The 23,122-nt window shown below is 40.7% G+C and overlaps 1 protein-coding gene across 1 annotated transcript; it reads right to left on the bottom strand.

Annotated features, from left to right (window-relative positions):
- Positions 1-65: 65 nt before the first annotated feature.
- On the bottom strand, positions 66-22,086 carry YWHAB (tyrosine 3-monooxygenase/tryptophan 5-monooxygenase activation protein beta). Its single transcript, XM_070420874.1, has 6 exons — positions 21,913-22,086; positions 6,783-7,085; positions 4,747-4,870; positions 3,578-3,741; positions 2,278-2,373; positions 66-1,963 (listed from the first exon to the last, which is right to left on the bottom strand). Exons 2-6 carry the CDS (start codon positions 7,080-7,082, stop codon positions 1,907-1,909), a joined length of 741 nt encoding a protein of 246 aa, XP_070276975.1. The 5' UTR covers positions 7,083-7,085; positions 21,913-22,086; the 3' UTR covers positions 66-1,906.
- Between the last annotated feature and the right edge of the window lie 1,036 nt (positions 22,087-23,122).

Consider the following 23,122-nt stretch of genomic DNA (forward strand, 5'->3'; position numbering starts at 1 on the left):
AAAAAAAAAAGTTAGCTAATTCTGGTAGTGATAGAAATGGTGCCACACATCAATTCACAGGCAACTAACTGATAAAATTTTTTATTTCACTTTTGAATTTTTACACGTTTCCTGATTATTCCGTGTAAGGTGGAAACTAGAACTGTTTAAAAGACATACACAAATCTAGTACATCAATAACCGGGGATTTTTCTTTTTTTACTATACTATTTTCACAACCACGGGTGTGCTTGCTAGGCAATATAACCATCACAGAAGCAAACGTGAGGCAGAATACTGGTAAGGAAAAACAAAGCAAGAAAGAGCTACCAGATATACAGACAGGCTCGTTCCACGTTCACTACTGCATTTTCAAGCGCCAAGTATTTAACTGCACATTTTTGTTCAGCTAGAAAGGAGGGATTTTTTTTTTTTTTTTGGTTTGTTTTCATCAGTGCATGAAGGTTTCTTTTCTCATTTCAGCAGATGGACAAACAGATGGATACTACAGCTATGTGGAATGTTAAAGAGAGGGGGGATACTGTGAGACTGGTAGGCCTGGGTATTCTGGATTCTCCCCAATGCAGTGATCATGCAACTTCCCTGCATCAGAGGGTCTTGTTTAAACACGTCTGTGAACTTGGCTGGATGAGTACAGTTGGGAGATCAGGTACCAACAAGCATTATCAGGGCTGGCTGTTAATACAGGGAGGAGTCATGGATATTTAAAAATACTTTTTGATTCAGATCTTGGTGTGACGGAAGAACAACTGTGCTGAAAACTGGAGGAAGACAGAGCTACGGTGCTGGAAGCTCTTCTTGACTGAAACAAGGCCTGCTCACCAAAGTGCTCACCAATTTCCCTTCTCACCCCCTCCAGGCCTCCTATCCCTGTCCATACAGTATTAAACTGTGAACAAAAGAAAAATAAAGATAAACTTCAAAAAGAAAAAAAAAAGGTAAAACAGCAGGACAGAAACTTAAAAAGGAAGAGAAAAAAAAAGTCAACAGTCAAAAAGACAGTGGGAAAGAATGTTTAGATTTCAAAATTTAAAAGCCCGGAGCTAGGAAGAACCCAAAGACTGAGCACTCCTCGTGTGAAAGGCAATCTCTGCAGAACATCATTCATAAAGTTATTACCCAGGAGACAGATAAGGCCATTCATAAGATACACGGCTTGCTTTCTTCTTTAGCTCATGGTTACAAGGAAAGTAAGATTCCACGACTGAAGCACAAGTTGCAAATCAGTGACATTGTTGTAGGACAGGGGTTTTAGTCACGTGTGTTGTATGAGCACTGGACCTTCTCATGGTGTCATAACCCAGTTAACTGCCACAAAGAATTTCAATTTTCGACTTCGAGTTTCCTCAGAGGAAGACACTGGTCATGAACTTTTGAGTGACAAGAGCCCCAACTGGTCAAGTGTCTATAAGCCCTGAATAGGCATATTTACTGTGAATTGCCATTAAACTCGAATGCGAAATGACAGGTATCTCACTCCAAGTCCCAGCATCACAATATAATCACTACAACTTTCTGTACAACTGTACAATGGAGCAGTATTTCGGTGACTGTTTAAACTTTCCCAAAAGTTACAGATAATTCAGGTCTATTTTTTCTACCAGTAAGAGTTCTGCTTAGTTACAAAACCCCATAATCACAGTGTTCAGTTTTTAAAAAAATTAAACACACAGTAATCCTGTCAATGTTAAAAATCAAAACTTCAGAATGCCGTGGCATTTACGTGACCAATCTGAGTTTAAGATACAAATACCAGCTGTTTATCCCATGGACCATTTTTGCTAGGCTGAGGCTGTGAAAAATCGAAAAGTCAATGTACGATTCTTTTTTTTTTTTTTTATCGCACAAAGGGATATATGTGGAGGGTACAGAGTGACACTGAACAGATCACGGAGCACAATACACATTAGTTCTCTCCCTCCCCAGCATCTCCTTCATCTCCCTGGTTTTCCGACGTCCACAGCTGCAAGAGAAAAACAGAGTTATGATCAAAGCAGGGCTACTAAAATGTACTCTCAGCGATTTCCCATCTGTAGCACCTTATCTCTCCCTCGACTGTTTAAAATTCTTCCTGTACGAGTACCAACAGTGATGACTAAAAAGGTCAAAACTTTAGTACTCATTCAACACTTAAATTGAACCAATTTAACACTTTAAAATATTAACTCTACTTACAAGGTACAAAACTCTCTTGGGTCTTGGGCAATAGTGAATTATGAGGTGGGTGAGTAGACCATGAACCCTCCAAAAGCAGTCACTGAAACCAGTAGTACTTACAGTGAGATTGTCCCTAAGCAACTGCATGATCAGCGTGCTGTCTTTGTACGACTCTTCATTCAGTGTATCCAATTCAGCAATTGCTTCATCAAATGCCTACAACAAAGAGTCTTTAGCAAAGAAATCACAGGTTCTCTGGAGCACATTTAGTCCAATTTTTTCCTGCTAACAAAGGAATATAATTTATCCTGTCCAGCACTTTGGGAGAACCTAGGTCAGTGATGGCGAACCTATGACACGCGAACTCATTTTTTTGGTTGATTTTTCTTTGTTAAATGGCATTTAAATATATAAAATAAATATCAAAAATATAAGTCTTTGTTTTACTATGGTTGCAAATATCAAAAAATTTCTATATGTGACACGGCACCAGAGTTAAGTTAGGGTTTTTCAAAATGCTGACACGCCGAGCTCAAAAGGTTCGCCATCACTGACCTAGGCCATTATTACCTTGTTTGCTAGCGGTTTCAGCAAACATATAATGAATGTTTATAAAGCACCAACAATGACAAAAATTCTTAGATAAGTCAGCAGGTATCACTGTTAATACAGCATTCATTCTAGGCAAATTCATGTAATTATTTATTTATTTATTTTTATATATTTTATTGATTTTTTGCAGAGAGGAAGGGAGAGGGATAGAGAGCTAGAAACATCGATGAGAGAGAAACATCGATCAGCTGCCTCCTGCACAACCCCTACTGGGGATATGCTCGCAACCAAGGTACGTGCCCTTGACCGGAATCGAACCTGGGACCCTTCAGTCCGCAGGCCGACGCTCTATCCACTGAGCCTAACCGGCCAGGGCCAAATTCATGTAATGTTTTAATTACCAAAGACATTTCTAGTAATCCTTTAAGAAAACAAAACAAAACAAAACAAAACCCCCAAACCAAAAACAAAACAAAAAACACTACAACTCAAAAGGTCTGGATACAAGAGATCAAGGGAGAACAGAAATTCACGACACAAACTCTGATTCAATTATGCAATGGAACTTTGAGAATTCATTTCACACACTTTTCCAAATTCTACAACCCAAAGCTTGACAAGAAAAACAAACTACCTTCACCCTGACTTTTCCATAACCCCACCCTCAAATACTAATCAAACAAAAATAAAACACAAAATAACAGGTGTTAAGAAGAAATCAAAAAGTAGGTCTGAATTTATTTAATAAAATATATACTTAAATATGTATTTTATGAAAATAGTCCAAGACAATGAGTTATATTCAGGAAATAAGTAACTAAGAACAGCACTGTTTTACTATGATCAGAAACCAGAGGGCCTTTCTCACCGTTTTCGCCAGGCTGCAAGCCTTTTCAGGAGAGTTCAGAATCTCGTAGTAAAACACTGAGAAATTCAGTGCCAGGCCAAGTCGAATGGGGTGTGTAGGCTGCATTTCTTTCTTACTAATTTCAAATGCTTCCTGGTAAGCCTGCTGAGAGTTCGACACAGTGGCTAAAAGAAAGATTAAAAAAATATTAAAAGGTTGGGTTCTTTCAGAGGCTGCATCACATACTGGACAACTATCAAATTATTTTACCAAACTAGGCTGGATTAAATGGTCAGTGACGCCACTATTTGATTAACAATCATTTGCTAAATGTTTGTTCTAAGTTAAGTACTACATGAAATGCTTTGGGGGAAAACAAAAACAATTATGACAAAGCCCACTAAGGCAGTAAGAAATACAGAAATAACCTTTAACAAGATAGAACATAAAAAATATGCTCTAGTGGAAAGGTCATGGACTTTGAACCCAAACTTGAATTACCAGCTCTTATTCACTAGGTGTATAGCTTGAAGTGAAAACCTCTGTAGCCTTGGTTTCCTTATCAGAAAAATGAACAGACTTCCACCCAAACTCCCAGCGTTGTGTAAGGAATAAATGAGACTCTATAATATTTGGCATATAATAGGCACTTAATAAAACACAGCTATAATTATCATCACCACAGTAATACATGTATGAGATAAAAGAGATGCATTACTCTTTATATGGTGCTTTCATGGTCAAGTTTCACCTCTAAAGAGAGGGGAGTGGGGGGGGGGGGAAAACAATGATGTGAGAGAGACACATCAATTGGTTGACTCCTGCATGCCCCCCAACCAGGACTGGGGACGGAGCCTGCAACTGAGGTATGTGTCCTTTACTGAATTGAACCTGGGACCCTTCAGTCCACAGGCTGATGCTCTATCCACCGAGCTAAACTGGTTAGGACTGCACCAGACTTTTAATGCCCTCCCTATCTTCCCCTTAGATTCATTTTGATCTGTCAACCCACTTTATGACTAAATACATGAAGTGCTTATCACACAGGTCAGCAAAATGCTGAGGTCTTTCTGAGTACTGTGATGTTAGTGTCTACAGTGAATAGACAAGGAAAAAACTGTTAAAATTATTATAAAGGAAAACTGACCCCACTAGTGCTCAAATTTCTTTTCTTTTCTAATGTTACTTACTTTGCTTATTGTCTCCAGAAGCCACCTCAGAAAGATATCTAAAATAATCTCCTTTCATTTTCAAGTAGAACACCTTACTTTCTGGTTGTGTAGCATTGGGAATAAGATATTTGTCCAACAGCTCCTAAAAAATGATTCACATTTTGTTAAGAATCTGGAAATATTATTTACAAGATGTTAAAACTATGTCTGAGATTCAAGATACACACTACCACTTCTAATTTTTTTTTGAAGATTAAAAAAAAATTTTTTTCATCCAAAGCGTTTAAAAGTTTTTAGCAGATGTCTGTTTTCTTCTGTTAAAAATCACTTCACCATCCATAAGGGGTTGATTAAAGTAGAGCCATACAATGGAATGCTATGTAGGCCTTAAAAATGACGATGTGGAACTACACTGTTAAATATGAAAAGGTTCTCAAAAGAATTCTGAGTGAAATAAAAATGGCAGATTACAAATATCACATGGATCCTATTTTAATATTAAAATATGTGTCTACACGCACAAAAATACGTACAGTCAAAGTCTGGAATGATACTTTTCAATGTTAATAATGGTTCTCTAGGTGACAGGAACTATCTGTATGACCTTGGACAAATGACCTAACTATCCTTAGCCTCAGTTTCCTCTGCTCTCCAACAGGAAGCACAATAGCCATCTTCTAGAGTAGTTATGAGAAAGAGCTAAATACATGAAGTGCTTAACATGTTGCCTGGCACATAGTAAGCACTCAAAAGGTAGCTACTACTATTATTAATAATAAATTCCTTTAAACATTTATGCTTACAACAAAAGCAGTTCTGAAGGAGTCCAAGCTTCGTAAACAGAGCAATATTTTCGAAGAGTTGTTTTAGAATGTGGCATCCTGAAAAACTGGTTAAGAGGCAGTAAGTACCATGCGTTCTTCACATTCTTTCAGATGCTCTTAAAAGCTGGTCTACATTTTCAGGAATTATGGAACTTTCTTGCCCTTGGAATACATGCCATACTTCATCTGAATATCAGATGCACCTAACATTCAGGAATTAGTGCACCATTAACAAACCCCCAAATTACCAACAGGCAACAAATTTAGTCATGACATTCTTACACTATGAGTCTAACAAAAAGAGCAGCTCAATGCAAAAGCTTAGTTATAAGGGGATGTAATCAATCAAAGTGAAAAGATGCAAAGGGCAATAGTAATTTTAATTCTTTGCAGACAGACAGGGTGCAACTCCTTATGGGTTAGGGATGAGGAGAACTGCCTGATGGCTGACAAGCTTTGTACAGGTTTTCAAAAGAAAGGTGTCATGGGCAGTAATTCGGAGAGGCAGCCAGCAGGGGAGGAGGTAGATCCACAAGTGTGAATTCCTTTTCCCTTCAAAGCAGCCCTCACTGTTCATTTTTACCTGATTTCACCTGGAAGAAAAAAAAAGTTCCCAGTGGGCTCAGGATGTGAGGGAAAGACAATATGATCATGATTTGCTCTAGGATATGCACCCCTCCCATCCAACCCCAGATGGTGGTCAGAGTGAAAGCAGTTAGGAATCAATCATCTGACCAAGGTTCCTATAAAACATAGGAGAGGAAAATCCCCAAACCACTGTTGATTTGGCTTGGGAACGCAGGCCCAAACTGACCTACGTGGCTAACTTTCGGACAAAAGCAGGACTTTACACTGGGCAGGCATGAAAAGCAGCTCAGCTTTTTGCTCCTAGTGTACAGAATAGCCTATCTGTGCTGCATCTACCTATAATCCTGCCTATCTGGATTCGATTTCTAAAGAAAAGATGGAGGAATGTTGACTAAATGTTCCTATTTTTCACAGGTCTTTTTGAAAGGAGAGAGGAAAATTCCCCGTAAGTGATAAGTAACCTCTGATCAAATAAGAGGTAAGAAAAGTAACTTCATATGCTTAAAAATTACTTGCAAATGGTTTGCAGCTTTCCAGTATACTCAGACACCTTTGTCTCATAAGCTGTTTGAGAGTTTGCATTTGAACATTAAATTAATACAACTTACAAATAACTGTTTGAAACAGAAGCACTGGCCTTACCAGAACATCGTTGCAGATGTCCTGTAGTTCTGCCTCTATCTTCTCCCGGTACTCTTTGCCCATCTGCTGCTTCTTCTCGTTCCTCTCTGTTTTCTGTTCAATGCTGGAGATGACACGCCAGGAAGAGCGGCGGGCGCCTACCACATTCTTGTAGGCGACAGAGAGCAGATTTCTCTCTTCATTGGAGAGTTCATGCCCCTGTTCCGTGACTGCCTTCATAGCTGCAGCCATGTCATCATAGCGCTCAGCCTGCTCGGCGAGTTTGGCTTTCTGTACCAGCTCACTTTTATCCATGGTCATTCCCTAAAACAAGAACAAGGGAAAAAGAAAGCAAATGTCAGGCTTTAGGGTCCAGAAAATGCGTGTGTGAATCTTCTTCCACCCATCTGAAAAGAAATACCTGTATGTGTAACATCTATTTCCAGATGCCCTCAACAACACTGACCAGAAACACCTATCAGCTTAGGTATTTTGCTAAGATTTTTTTCTTACTTTGGTCAATTAATTTACCCAACAATACTACAGGGTAGGTATGTTCATAATAATCCCGTCCCCCTTCTTTGAGGTGAAGAAATAGAGGTTCAGCAAAGGCAACACTGCTTAGAGATGATAGAGAGCCAGAACTCAAATTCAAGTGTCTCTGTCTCTACAGTTTTTGTTTTCTTCTACATTCCTCATCTGCCTCAACACATAGAGACTGCTTAATAATGATTTCTTTAGAAACTTATGCTACATATATGCTCTTTACTTGTTTCAAAAATTGTCCAGTTTGACCAAACAGTGTAGGGAAGAATATCTTAAGTGTGATGATTGCTTTAATCTTCAGGCAAAAGATATGATTTTATGTTATATTTGGCAGTGCCCATCAAGCAGTAGATACCTAAAAAACACGTGCCATTTTTATCATATCTTTTGTGATTTGCTAGATTTGTTACAAGAATACACTGTAGCATAAATCATGGGCAGGCAAATTTGGCTCTAGCACCAGCCCTGCTACTTACAAGTGATATGACCTTGGTCAAATCGCTTAACCTATGAGCTTTGTTTCCTCAGTGGAAAATAAGAAAACTATCAACTCTCCACAGGATTATATACAAATTAGAGGCCCGGTGCACAAAATTTGTGCATGGGATGGGAGGGTATGGTGGGGGGGAGCGGGTGGTGGTGGTGGCGGGGTCCCTCAGCCCGCCCTGCACCCTCTCCAATCTGGGACCCCTTGGGGGATGTCCAACTGCCTCTCACAATCCGAGACCGCTGGCTCCTAACTGCTCACCTGCCTGCCTGCCTGATGGCCCCTAACCACCTCTGCCTCGCCCCACACCCGGGACCCGGGATTCCCTCCCTCTGGCTGGCCGCAGGCACCCAGAACCTGGGCCGGCTGCAGCCACAGGGGACCGTGTGCAGGCAGCTTCACTCGGGCAACAGCTGCAGGTGCCCGGGACCACGGGGCGGGCGGCTTGTCCCTCTCCCGGGTCGCAGCCTGGCTGGTCCCTATTCCTCTCCCCAGTGTTGGGTGTCTGAGCAGTTACGGTGTGATGATGTGACGACCATTTGCATATCAGCTCTTTATTATATAGGATATTATATAGGATATCAAGCACTAATTCAGTACATGGTATAGGTTGCGAGAGATATGAGTGTATTCCACAACATGCACAGCAACAGAACTTCAAATTATAATTGAGTTCATCTAAAAGTTTCTCTGAAATAGACAAAAATCTTAGTGGCTTCAGTTTATCATTTTATCAAACCCTTTATACACCAATCAGTGAATGCCTTTTAAATTACTCACCTCACCTTAGTCAATTCCCCACTATAATAATCACCATTTATAGAGAATACAGTAAGTTTTGGATAACATGTAGCTACAAAACTATTAGCCAATACAAATTAATTTTATGTACTATTGGTTTAAATTTCAATATATCCATCTGTGCCAGTGTAAAAATACACTAACACCCCAAAGTATAAAAAGATAAAATACTACTTTAAATAGTAATAGGAATACCAGTATTTTTAAAACAAATTCTCTCATTACTATATATATATACATACATATATATGGTATAAAGATTTAAGACTCTGAAAATGGTTAATAATTTTAAAATAGCAAAGGAAATATAAGCCTTATTCACAAACTGGTTTTGCCTTAAAAGTCATTTCTGTATTTTCAAGGGAGAAATTCTACAGATGGCTGTACCACATAAAAGTATTTTATGAGATGGAACACAATGATAAGATACACCCCAAACCTAGACAATTCAAAGAGTTGTTTTTTTTAGTTCAGAACTATGGTATTTCTTCCCCCTGCTTATTATTACCTAAATCATATTCAGAGCTGTGTTTTATATAAGGCTCACTAACTCTAAGCTTACACTCAGTGAAAAAATCTCACCTTGATCCATTTGACATCTTTACCCACATCACTAGAATGAGACTATGAGAGTTAATAATCCTCACAAAATATTCCATTTGCTCTCCTACATTTCCTGGCAACCCTTGCATGTAGGAGGGGGTCACATAATTAGTTCTGTCCAATGAAATATAACTAGAAATGATGCTACTTCCAGGTTGAAACTGCTAAAAGCCTGTGTGGTTCATCAGACTCTCTTCTTACAGCAGCCACTTAGAAGGCCATGTGTTCTAGATGGTGCTGTCACAAAACAGTGGAGTTTCTGTAACCCGAGTCTGTAAGGTGAAAGAACTCCTGCAGACCTGCACTGGACATGCAATGTGAAAAAGAAACAAACTTTTGTTGGGTTACGTCATTGACATGGCGAGGCTGTTTGTTACCACAATACAACCTAGTCTACTCTAAGCACATCAAAAAACCATACTTTTGGGGGGTTGGGGGGGATGGAGGACAGTATTACGGTAACTATAATACTGTCAACAATAATATATATATGCTATTCACCATCTTAAAATTATATACTCTCTCAATATGTCTAACTTTCTTGACCATAACGTCTTTGAGATCAGGACACTATTTCCATCATTAAATAACCCTACTTAATTGTTCCTAAAAGAGGGAAACAGAAAGAAGCCAACTTTCAATGAACTTTAGAAATTTCCCAGTCTGTAGACTAATTCAAAGTCAGCAGTCACTTAGTGGTCCACTCCAAATTCATAAAACAGCACCTATGCAACTCTACATAGTAAAGATTCCAGTTAATAAAGTACTTGCCAAAAGCCAACTCAGAGCTAAGCCATCCCATGCAGTATTATAAAAGAGTAATAGAGACATAAAAAGGATCAACACTGCTAAAGGAGACCTGGAAACTCTTCGGCCCTACTAGACCCGCCAAGTAAGATGCACACCTCTTCCACCCCTTCCCAAACATTAAAGTTAAATCATACCTCTTTAAAGAATCCTGACTCTCCTTGGGACCTCCCAAATGTACACATTCTATTTCTCAAAATAAAATGGGATCTTTCTGGTTTGGGGACAACTATTTCAAGCTTCTTTGGGATCACTACAAGAGCTCTTGGAGATTGAGAACCCATCATGATATGGAAAGATTGACCACACGCCTTAAATGAAGTATGAATCTATTTTAAAAATTTGAATTACACATACAAAAACAACTTACAACAAGCAAAAGCCATAGCTAAATGTCCTAATGCCTGCTGCTTATGTAACTTTTGACTTATATAACATGGATTCTGAAGCAGCAAGACCAATTTCAACAGGAAATGAGTTACACAACACCCAGCAGTTTGCAGGAAGGCAGCAGACAACAGAGAAATTAAATTGTTCCTACTTCTACAGCTATAATAAACCTCCCATGCGCCTTTCCCTAGTCTCACTACTTTCAGTCTCTCATTATCTTTAGCCCACTTCATGTCTTTGCTACCAGACCCATTCTTCATTCTTGACACTCTGATCAAGTCGCTTCCTGCTCAAATTCCTTTAAAGCCCCCTCCTGCCAATCGCAGTCCAATTTCTCCCACCAGTGAGGGCTTTCCAACCCATCTTTCCCAGACTTTTCCCAAAACATGCCTTCCATGCAATACCTACTTCTCTGGCAAAATGGTTTTCTTACATACAAAGTATTCTTTTCTGTCTTCGTTCACCAAGCCACTCCTCTACCTGGAATGTCCTTTTCCATCTACTCTGCATACACAATTCTTCCCAAGCATGACTCACATGTCATCTCCTCCATGAAGCCTTTTCATAAGCTACTACGCCTGAGCTATTTAACATGATAGCCACTAGCCACACATGGCTAATGTCTGATGTTTAAATTATAATATTTGAAATATGGAGTTAAATTTTTATAAAGTATTAAAATTAATTTCACTTGTTTTTTACTTTATAACTTTACCACAAGATAAATTTAAACTACATATGGCTCACATTGTATTTCTATTGGACAGCATTACTCTAAACTAAAAATATTCTCACAAAGCATTTCCTGTATACCTCTCTTAAGGTTTTATCACATTTCTTTAGTACCAAAATTATTTGTCTATATTCCTTAAATTTAAATCCCTTACACCACCATAAACTCCTTGAGGGCATATCCCCCACACTACCTTGCACATAATCGGTATAAACAAAAATATTTGCTGAATAAATGAACAGACCCCCAAATGAAAAAACAGCAAAACTGCAACCTTGGTAGAACTCTCTCTTCTTAAATAATTCAAAGCACCTATTCTTCATAAGCACATTAAATCCTTCTTACATTTGTACCTCATCCCTTATATTTCTGGCACCTACTTCAAAATTAGTCATGCCTCTATCCTTACTCCATAACTTTCAATGACTCTCTTTTGGCTACTCCATCAAATCTAAACTCTACCTGGCTTTCGAAGTCCTTCATAACTTGGCTTTTCCAGACCTGTTAAGACTTTCTCTTCCAGTATTCTCCAACATGCACCTTTCTCCCAGGCTGGACATCACTGAATACTCTATAAATGCCATGATCAAACATGCCTAAAATTGCTTCTGAAGCGTAGTCTTCCCTTATCTCTGGTTTCTCTTTCCATGGTTTCAGTTACCGGAAGTCAAATGCAGTCTGAAAATATTAAAAAGAAAATTCCAGAAATAAACAATTTGTAAGTTTTAAATTGCGAGCCACTGTGAGTAGTGTGATGAAATCTCATGACACCTGGCTCGGTACTACCAGGACGTGAATCATCCCTTTGTCCAGAGACTCTAGCCAAAGACATTACCTGCCCGGTAGTCACTTAGTAGATGTCTCCATTATCAGATCAGTTATAGAGAGAAAGAGGAAGACCACATTCACATAACTTTTATTACAGTAGATTATTATAATTGTTCTATTTTGTTACTAGCTATTGTTGTTAATTTCTTACTGTGCCTAATTTGTAAATTAAACTTTATCATAGCTATCATTATGTAAAGGGAAAAACGTATATATATGGAGTTTGGTACTACCTTTGGTACTATCCACAGGGTCTTGGAACATAACCTCCGAGGATAAGGGGGAACTACTATAGTTCATTTCATCTAGAATGTCCTATTTACTTCCTATCTATGCAAATTCCATCCATCTAGGACCAGAAGGCCTTCCCTGATTACCCCATCCCCAACTTATCTACCTTGCCTATGAACCCAAATACACCTGTAGCCTATTACACAGTCTAGGGTTTCTCTATACCTCATTCTATGTCTTCTATGCTAAAGATGATGAGCAGTGTGCATGTCCTCAAAAGAAAAGCTTTACATTTGTTTCTCATTTAATGCCTAAAATAGGCCAATCACAAAATTAATGCTCAAATAAGTATCTGTGAATTTTTAAAATAAATCATTACCAGGAGAGCAGAAAGAACACCGGCTACATATATGTGGTATGGTGGAAAGACAACAGGACTATGTGTAAGAGCAGGATCTACCACTACACAGCCACATGAGCTTATTCAATCTCACCATTTTCCAATCTATAAATTGGAAACAATAGCTTCTACCTCAGAAAAGGTGGTACTGTGAAGATGAGGGGCAGAGAATTAAAGAATAAATACATGGAGGGTGGGTGTCAAAGGAGGAAAGGGGGACAGCTGTAATACTTTCAACAATAAAGATAAATTATTTTAAAAAGAATAGTAAGTACAAAATTTTTTTTAAAATGCATAGTGCATATCATACCTCTCAGAGTGCCTATACATCACAAAATATGAACTTGGAATTTTTTTTTTTTTTAATATACAAACCATGAGAAGGAAAAGCAAGTCCAGATTAATCCTGTACAGAAAGTGAATAGTATAATGTTTACATTATATATAAGACTTCACCCCTCAATGTCCTCAAAATGGACACAAATGTTAACTGTAAGTTTTATTCAGTAGTTCCTAATTGAATTTTCTAGATGTTAGGTTTATAATCAGGACTTACTTTTCTTCTGAGACTTTGAAGAAAGGTTCCAGACCAAGGTAAACGAGAGCCTTTATTTTGCCTTCTAAAAGGCCTTAAAAGACTGCAGTCCGTCATCAGGCCTGGCACCAACAGCAAAGTCAAGATAGCAAAGCAGAACAATTTATTAGAGACCGAAAGAGGTCTAACCCTGCAGTAGGCCAAAGATTTCCTTGTGCCGGCATAGATCAAGAAGACACCGACATGCTCCAGAACGGGATTGCTCAAGCACAGCCCTATAATGACGACGGCTGTCGGGCTGTTCAAAGCCACTAGATGTGGCACTTCAGAGGCAATCTAAATATCCAACAGGGGAGTGGTTCAAAGAGAGAAAAATGTTACAAGATTACATGGCCATCAAAAGAAGAGATTTAACCCTAGCCAGTTTTTCTCAGTGGGGTGGGCAAACTTTTTGACTTGAGGGCCACAATGGGTTCTTAAACTGGACCGGAGGGCCGGAACAAAAGCATGGATGGAGTGTTTGTGTCAACTAATATAAATTCAAAGTAAACATCATTACATAAAAGGGTACGGTCTTTTTTTTTTTAGTTTCATTCACTTCAAACGGGCCGGATCCGGCCCACGGGCTGTAGTTTGCCCACGGCTGGGTTAGACCCTTGGACTGAAGGGTCCCGGGTTTGGTCAAGGGCATGTACCTCGGGTTCCTGGCCCTGGTCGGGATGCATGTGGGAGGCAACCAATGGATGTGTCTCTCACATCAATGTTTCTCTCTCTCTGTTTCTCCCCCTCCCTTCCATTCTCTCTCTCTCTTAAAAAAAAAAAAATCAATGGAAAAAAATATCCTTGGGTGAGGATTATTAAAAAAAAAGGAAGAGCCTTAGCCAGTTTGGCTCAGTGGATAGAGCGTCGGCCTGTGGACTGAAGGGCCCCGGGTTCAGTTCTGGTCAAGGGCACATGCCAGGGTTGTGGGCTCAATCCCCAGTGTGGGGTGTGCAGGAGGCAGCTGATGAATGATTCTCTCTCATCATTGATATTTCTCTCCCTCTCTCTCTCTCTCTCTCTCTCTCCCCCCCCTCTCTCCCTCTCCCTCTCACTTCCTCTCTCTGAAAGCAGTAAAAATATAAAAAAAAAAAAGAAAAAGAAAAAGAGAGAAAGGATTTAATGTCATAGAAATATCTGTTAAAGAGATATAAAGAAGGGGAGGGTAAATGTGCATCACAACATTTCATCTTTGTAAAGTATCTCCTAGAAAACATTATGAAGAGTAATTCTACAGACAGCCATGAAATACCAGTGGCCAGAAGGAGACATTCAAGAATAAGAAAAAAATAAAAAATAAAGGGCTCTCTATCCATTGTTAATCGATGTTATCTTTTTAAAAAAAGCATTGCAAAATCAAGAGTTGAAAATGACAGCTGTGGCTTTTGGAAGTATTAATTTTCACCTATGTTGTGTTTTCAAGGAAAACAAATCCTCAATTTAATTGAATTTAATAATTGTTGTAAGTTTAAAGCGAGGATTCTAAATCTATTTATTATGTGTCAGGATTACTGAAGCTCTAATACAAAACAAATCTGAGTGGGATCTGACTCATGTTGGGTGACCTTGGGCATAGCACGATGGAAAGCCCTACATACAACAAATCTGAGCTTCTAAAAGAAATTAGGTGACTTTTAAAATAACTTTTCTGAATCTCGGGTTCCTAAAATGTTAAAAGGAGACATTTATAACTAACAAACAAGATGGTGTAGATGAAATGAGAAGACAGCACATATCAAAGCTGTTCCTTGGAGAAGGAACCAGGCTAGAATGAGAGGGAACAGGTGGTTTAAACATGACTGGGTCCTGACTGGCTTTATGGGTTGGGATGGGGTTTTATTCAGAAGAGAAAAAGGGAACTCTTCACAGAGACCAAAAACATAGATGCATGAAAAAAGTACATTCTGTTTTTCTAGATGAATGAGAAATCAAAGGCCAAGGTAGATACAGAAATGAGAACAATTATCAATCTAGAGAGAGGAAACTGAGAGGAACATCTTAAAAATCTAGGCTCAAAAGTTTGCATGGGGTAAGGAATTGACAATAAATTCTGAAAAACATTCACAGATGTACCATTCCAGATAGAACACTCATAGTGCCATAAAGAAAGTTACAGCTCTGGAGTCATTCCGCTGAACGAAGAAGTGATGCCAAGCTCCTGCAGGACAAGGATGGACTGAGGAAATCAGTGGAACCAGGTGGTTAGTGGGTGTCACCCAGTAAGAGTATTCCTGGCTCTTAAAGAAAACTACTCACAGAAAATCACCCATTCTAAAAATGTCTGTGTGCCATTCTACACATAAAATTCAGAGTCCTGCAATAAATTTAATTCCATCCAAACATTTGCAGGCTCTTTGATAGAAAATGAAACACAGCATTTCTGAAATACCAAGTCATTAGCATGATGTCCAGAGAACATGATTGTGGAGGGAAACTGCACTTCTATTTGAAAATCCCTTGCCTCTCTCACATCAGTTGTTGAGTATCATTAACTGTGTCCAATTAGTCAAAATTAAACCTAAAACAATGGAGGTGGTAAGTGATAAGCCCAAGGTCACACAATGTGAATCAGTGGCAGGTGACAATAAACTGATCTCCTGGCTTTAAATGATTGATCAAAAAAGACAATATACTAATTATGATCCATAAAGACAGCCCAATTGGTCGACCTTGGGAATCGGGTTCAAAAGCTTTGGGCCCACCAACAAAATGGGAGTGACCCAGTCCAATTGACCAGTATCACACATGAACTCCAGAGGTTATTGGATCTCTATGAGTCTTTTTTTATCATGCATTAAATAGGCAAACCAACTTATTCATAGGGCTTTTGTAAGGAATAAATCTGTTCCCAATACAAAACATTTAACACAGTCTCTGCACTCTGTAAGCACTCAAATGTCAGCCACAGTAGATTCCATATAAAAGTCTAACAAACGCCAAAACCGGTTTGGCTCAGTGGATAGAGCGTCAGCCTGCGGACTGAAAGGTCCCAGGTTCGATTCCGGTCAAGGGCATGTACCTGGGTTGCAGGCACATCCCCGGTAGGAGATGTGCAGGAGGCAGCTGATCGATATCTCTCTCATCGATGTTTCTAACTCTCTATCCCTCTCCCTTCCTCTCTGTAAAAAATCAATAAAACATATTAAAAAAAAAACAACCTTCTTAAAAAAAAAAAAAAAGTCTAACAAATGGTCAACAGTTGAAGAGACACTTACATGCCTCATTTCTTTTATATTCAGACAGCTTTCCTCAAAGACTTCTATAAAGAAAAGCATGCTCACTCACCCTGCTTAGTTCTACAACAGCAGTTATCAGTTTACTGTAAACGTCTGTGGGCTCCCACACTGGATTGTAAGCTTCAGGTAGGAACCTAGACTTTAATCTGTGGTGCCCAACACATAGCACAATGCCTGTTCATGCTGAGTATGAAACTTTTTGATCAATTGATGCACTTTTTTGAGGAACTGAACAGGCTGCTATTTCTATTTCCTATGCAGGAAGACCACATCTGTCCTACAAAGTACAGACTATATTTCTACTCTGTCTTAGGTTACTTTCATTCTTTTTTTTTTTTTTTTAAGATTTTTATTTATTTCAGAGAGGAAGGGAGAGAGAGAAAGAGATAGAAACATCAATGATGAGAATCATTGATTGGCTGCCTCCTGCATGCCCCCAACTGGGGATTGAGCCCGCAACCCGAGCGTGTGCCCTTGACTGGAATTGAGCCTGGGACCCCCCCCAGTCCGCAGGCCGACGCTCTATCCACTGAGCCAAACCAGCTAGGGCTACTTTCTTTCTTTTTAAAAATGAATTTATTGGGTAACCTTGATTATTACATTATATGTTTCAGGTGTAGAATTTTTTATGAAACATCATCTGTATATTGTATTGTGCACTCACCACCCAAAATCTAGTCTCTTTCCAGCACCAAACGTTTAGCATCCCTCCACCCTTTCCCTCTGTTGTCTCTATCTATGAGTTTGTTGTTTTTTATTTTTAAAAAGAGCCACTTCAGTTCCAATCAGAAGACACTACACTTTTTGAGTGTTTCTCAGCTACCAACAGATGGAAACTGAGCTTCCACAAATTCTTGAAATACTTTGTGTCCATCTCTCAAAAGTCCAATCAGCTATACAAAAAGCCATACCAGCTAAAAGGTCTAGTAAAGAAAACCCCAAAAAATCCATTAATTATGGTTTGCCTAAATGTGCAAAGCACTAAGAATTTATATCAACTCATTCAATCCTGAGAACGTCACTGTCCCTTTTATAGATTCCAAGACTTACCTGCCCAGGGTCACAAAGTAAATCCAGTACCTGGCTCTTTCCTCTATGTGGCACTACTCCTAAAGATCAACTATTCAATGCTTATTTAATAAAAAGATAGAATGAACAATTTTTCAAAGATTCTTCAAAAGGTATTACAGTGAGATTTGAGAATAGGCCTTAATTCATCTAGCTTTAAAAGCCAAAATCAAATTAAGCAGTTAGAAACAGCATATGCCAGAAATTCACCAGATTGTTAAACAAGCTTTCAGGTAAGATTAACGGACAAACAGTAACAACGGCCAGGGCTCACATGTACTTTATTGTCGCCTCCAATCTCTGTCCAGGTCAAGGCCATTCAGAAATAACTTTTATTGTTGGCTCTCTTAGGGAAAACAATGAAATAAACTTACATAATAGAGGAATGGCCAACTTTTAAAAAAAGTCATTTCACTCCAACTCTGCTGGGAATGACTTGACTTGTTCTCTAGAGGGTGTCAATCAATTTCATTTCATTTTAAGTATTACAAATACATAACGATGCCTATATTAGATCCTTTAGCAGAGAAAGCAGTTAAGGTGATTGGATTTTAGCATGCACATCACAAAATATATTCATCTATATTTCCTTCCTAAGTATTCCCCTTAGAAAAATTCCTTCAGAATCCAATTCTGTTAGTTTCTCCATCATGACGTATAGATGATACTAAGATCATATTCATATTGAGACCAAGATGGTTCCAAATCTTAAAATTAATTATACAACTAATTTCTTGTTTCCTGGCTAGTGAATTGTAACCTCTCCCTAGAAAAATGTAGGAACCCAGAAATTTAAAGTTGCTTAACAGCCTGGCCACGGTGGTTCAGTGGTTGAGCATCGAGCTATGAACCAGGAGGTCACTCTTTGATTACCGGTCAGGGCACATGCCTGGGTTGTGGACTCGATCCCCAGTGTGGGGCATGCAGGAGGCAGCGATCAATGATTCTCTCTCATCATTGATGTTTCTATCTCTCTCTCTCTACCCCTACCTTTCTGAAATCAATAAAGACATATATTTCTTTAAAGTTGCTTTACTAGGAAATTTTAGTTCATTCTCTAAGGCAACGGTTCTCAACCTGTGGGTCGCGACCCCTTTGGGGGTTGAACGACCCTTTCCCAGGGGTCGCCTAAGACCATCGGAAAACACACATATAATTACATATTGTTTTTGTGATTAATCACTATGCTTTAATTATGTTCAATTTGTAACAATGAAATAGGGGATCACCACAACATGAGGAACTGTATTAAAGGGTCGCGGCATCAGGAAGGTTGAGAACCACTGCTCTAAGGTATCCATCCCCATTTAAAGGAAAACAACTTAGTTTGATGTCACTGAAAAAGCAGGCAGCATACCAGGATGTTATAATTTAGAATTTTCTGTCTACTCATCTCCTCCTCCCTAACAAAATATGAAAAATCTAAAACTCTACAAAAAGGTAATATGATAAAGAAAAATCAATAAAGGTGGCCCTCAACAATGAAGGTTTAAATAAATAAATAAATAAGGTCCTGACTAAATTCAACTAGATGAAGAACCTAGGACTGGGTAAACCCACAAAGTAACTAATTCGTTTTCTCTCTAGTATGAAGTAAATACTAGAAAAAATGGTCTTTCACAAGCAGTACCATTCCTTCAAGCCAGAATATATATACTCCCCCTCAACAAATTACATTGTACCTATTTTCAAAAATAATTAAAATTCCTATTAGACACAATTACGGTGTACACTTGAAAGATATATGTGTGTCCTACTGCGAGTAGAAACCTATCATTAGAGCCAGACTGCCTGGATTTGATTCCTGGCTCCAACACTTACCTTGTGCTGTATTTCCCTACGAAAATGATTTAAGTTCTTTGTGCTTCAGTTTCTTCATCTGTAAAATGAGGCTAACAGTACTTACCTATCACTGGCAGTTATAAAGGGTTATTGAATGTGTAAAGTGCTTAGTACAAAGTTTGGCATATAGTAAGAAATTAAGTGGTGGATAATATTATTACACACTAATTGTTTGATGCTACCTCATCAGTTGGTGAATGATGAACGGATAAACTCCATATGTGTCTATGCTATATAGCATGTGTCTAATCTATATATGCGTATCTTCATTTATATGTTCAAATAACATTTTTTTATTAAATACCTACTATATCCCAGATCCTTATTTTAATTATTGAGTTTGTCACAATAACACATTAAAGACTATTACCATTTGCATTATACAGATGAGAAAACGTGCTAGAAAGATTGAAGATGCCAGACACAAAATTAGGTTCTGTTAATATTATGTCAATTTTTGAAAGCAGCATGTACAAAAGGGTTGGATCTCATCAGAATGCAACTGGAGGAAAAAAAGAAAGCCATTAACAGTGAACTTAGTGATTAGAAAACAAAAACAAATGCTTATATTTAACAATCTACAGTCTGTAAAAAGCCTCACAACTCTGGAGCTAGAGAAACTAAGAGATTAAGCAGCAGGCTGAAAATCACAGCTAGAAAATGCTACAGGCAAGACCTGAATCAAATTGATCTGCCTCCAAGTGTAGTGCTCATTCTGCTTCTATATCCATAGTCAAATGGGCAAAATGCATTTACTGCTGTGGCCCCAAAATCTGGAGACTCTGCCTTGGGAGCTGGCATCATGGGAATGTGCTCAGTCTGGTTTGATGGAGGCTGCCTCCCGGATCTATAGAGCTCCAATTCTAAAATGGCTTCAAGCACTGCATGATGGGAAATGTACAGAAGATTATAGGGTAGGAGCCATACCCCAGGGACTGACAGTCCATAAATATTTACTACTGATGAATGAAGATATTCAATCTGAAAACCAGGTGTGTGGTCTCTAGGCTAAATCACCTCACCTGTCATAAAGACTCCATCTGTAAGGTGGGTGAATGGTTTCTTATCTCTTTGAAAGGAGGGGCTAGGAAAATAATTCAGCAGTTGCTACTGAATTATTAGCCTTCTATTTTGAAGACCACAGGTTACAATTCTAATTTGGGTCCAGAAAATGGACAGGTTTTATCCTTATCATCCTGTGTGCTGCTAAGGACATAGAAAATGAGGGCTCAGGTAACAGAGATACATACTCCAAAATTAGGAATGGGGTGTATTGGAAGTGTTCAAGAAGAAAATCACTAAGAACCAAGTAATATTTATACATTTAAGTTTCTAACAGGAAAATGCAAAAAAAAACCCTGAGTAGCCACATGTTCTGTTCTGGAAACTGCACATATGTGTGGTTTCATTCGAACAATTGAGACAGAGTGAGAAATGCAATTTTTATATTCTTACAAGAAATGCTTCATCTTTCTGTTTGGGCTCCTGTGGCCTCCTGATTTTATATGTTCATAGCACCATCTTGACAAATCCTATCTCCCACACAGGGCAAGTAAAATCAGAGCCTGATGCTATCTACCCTTACCAAAGAGAAGAGCAGTGAAGGCAAGGACCCGAGACATGAATTCTTAGAGAAAGGTTGGCAAATTGTCTTACCAATACTGCCACCTTTGAAAACCTCATTACATGCAGAATTCTCCATTTGCAATAGACAAAGATGTACTCATCAGATGAAGACAAGGGCCCCAAATCACTTCCACCCTTCCCTACCACCAGGGAGGCCACCAGGCAAATTTCAATCCTAAAAACATGCTAACACACAGTATGGGGGAATTTTGGGCGAGGACACAAAAGGCTCTGGCATTAATGACGGTAAATACCGTGGGAAAATATTCGATTCTCAGTCTCTGACATTTTTCCCCCCCTGAGGATCCGATCTGACTCAGTAACCGGTTCCAACAAATGCATTTTCTTGATGCAAACCTCAACCCTGTGCTTCCCAGGGAATCTCGGGTCCCACCGGGCTCCAAAACCAGAGAACGATGATAAAAAATGGCTTTGCTGCAAAGGGGGAGGGAGGTTATCTCTCTGCTCTCTCCCAAGGTTAAACCCCTTACTCATCCTGGGGGAGGCAAGCAGGCGCACGGGGGCTCGAGAACTCGCCCGCATTTGGTTCAATTTTAATTTTTGGAAACCGGAAAGCAAGGAGCAGGGGTGACAGGGCTGAAAACGTCGGATCTCAACACCCAAGGTGCAGGGAGGAGTCGCGCGGGGATCGAAACTGGGCAGTGAGGCAGGGTCCGGGTGCGCGCCCCGCTATCCCTTCCGGTCCGGTCCGGAGCCGCACCCAGCCCGCCGGGCAGCCCGCTGGCGGCGAGGGCGGCCGGGCCTCTCCGGGAGCCGAGGGCCCGGCCCCGGAAACAGGGAGGGGCCGCGGCGAGGCCGGGCCCGCGCCGCAGGCGACCGCGCGGGGCTGAGGAAGGCGCGCGCCACTACTCCTGGAGCCCACCCGGGGGTCGCCCTGGTCGCCGCCGCCACCGCCGCGAGTGGGGAGCTTCGGGCTTGGGCCCCCAGGGGCCCCGGGCGGGCCCCGCACCGCACTCACCGTGGGAGGTCGGCAGGGGCAAAGACGATGGCGAGCGGAGCTCCGAGCGCGGCGACCGCTTCCTTCCCAGGCCCACTCCTCAAGCAGCGGCGGCGGCTGCAGCGGCGGCACGGCAGCAACCCCGGCTCCGGAATCGGCGGCGGCGGTGGCAGCAGCTCCACTTCCGCTCCGGTCACCACTTCCGCTCCGGCCCGAGCCCCGCCCCGTCCCCTGCGCCGTCTCCTCATTGGGCGAGCGGGGCACGGGGTTGCCCCGGCCGCCCTAGAGGGGCGCTGACGGAGGGAGGAGGAAGCGGAGCGGAGGGCCGGGAGGCCGCGGGCGCGGGAGGGCGGAGGGCGTGGGCCCGGAGCGAGAGGGAGGCGGGCGGAGGGGGGCGGAAATAAGGGCGGGGGAGCGGAAAGAGGAGGTGGGAGGGGAAGGGGCGGTGTGGGGGGGAGGGTCAAGGACTGGGCCGTGTAGGAACCTGGAGAACTGGGCGCGGTTCGGGGTTGGGCGGGCCCGAGGCCGGCTCTACTTAGGCTAACACTCGCGGGGGCCAGGCCGAGGGACTCCGAGGTCCTCGGTTCGCACCCCACCCAAAACGTAATCGCCACGGTGTCGGAGGCAGAGATCTGCCCCTTTTGCTCTGTCCGTTGGGAAACTGGACCTAGGGAAGGACAGAAATTGCTCATTCCTAAATTTTCTTTTAATCCTCTGTTCAGTCCTTCAGGGTACTTAGCATTTCCTCCTTTGTGGACTGAAGAGGTGCCAGAAATTGAACCCGTAAAGGTCTGTTTTTGAAGTGTCTATGACCTCTTCATTGAATACTCCGCTTCCCCAGCTCTTAGAGGAAGCTTACGGAAAGGTCTCTCCATTATCAACATTCTCTTCCTCCCAAGGCAGTTGACTTTTTTTTTTTTTAATTGAACGTATTGGGATGATATTGGTTAGTAAATTATATAGGTTTCAGGTGAAGGAGGTTGACAAATTCTTCAAAATGCCTCTCACCTCCTCTTCCTTTCGTCCAGTCTTTCAACAAATGGCTATTGAGCAGACGGGGTGCTTAGTGTTGGAGACACAGCAAGAACAGGACAGAGGGGGCCTGGCCTGGGAGCGCACAGTCTGGGAGGAGAAAGAACAAAGTGAATAGGTCTTTGTCATCTCTCCTTTACCCTGACTCAGCTTAATGATAGATTTCTAACTCATCACTTTACCCTCAGCCCTGCCCCCA

Source organism: Myotis yumanensis, unplaced genomic scaffold (genome assembly GCF_028538775.1).
Source record: "Myotis yumanensis isolate MYYU_CA2020_CCGP unplaced genomic scaffold, mMyoYum1.0.hap1 SCAF_7, whole genome shotgun sequence".
NCBI lineage: Eukaryota > Metazoa > Chordata > Mammalia > Chiroptera > Vespertilionidae > Myotis > Myotis yumanensis.

Bases quoted from the DNA above. Each gene is read 5' to 3' on its own strand.
- YWHAB (XM_070420874.1), bottom strand. From the start codon at position 7,082: ATGACCATGGATAAAAGTGAGCTGGTACAGAAAGCCAAACTCGCCGAG. The intron at 4,871-6,782 runs GTAAGGCCAGTG...ATCATTTTTTAG, and splicing joins ACATCTGCAACGATGTTCTG to GAGCTGTTGGACAAATATCT. The intron at 2,374-3,577 runs GTGAGAAAGGCC...TCTTTGTTGTAG, and splicing joins CTTGCAGCCTGGCGAAAACG to GCATTTGATGAAGCAATTGC.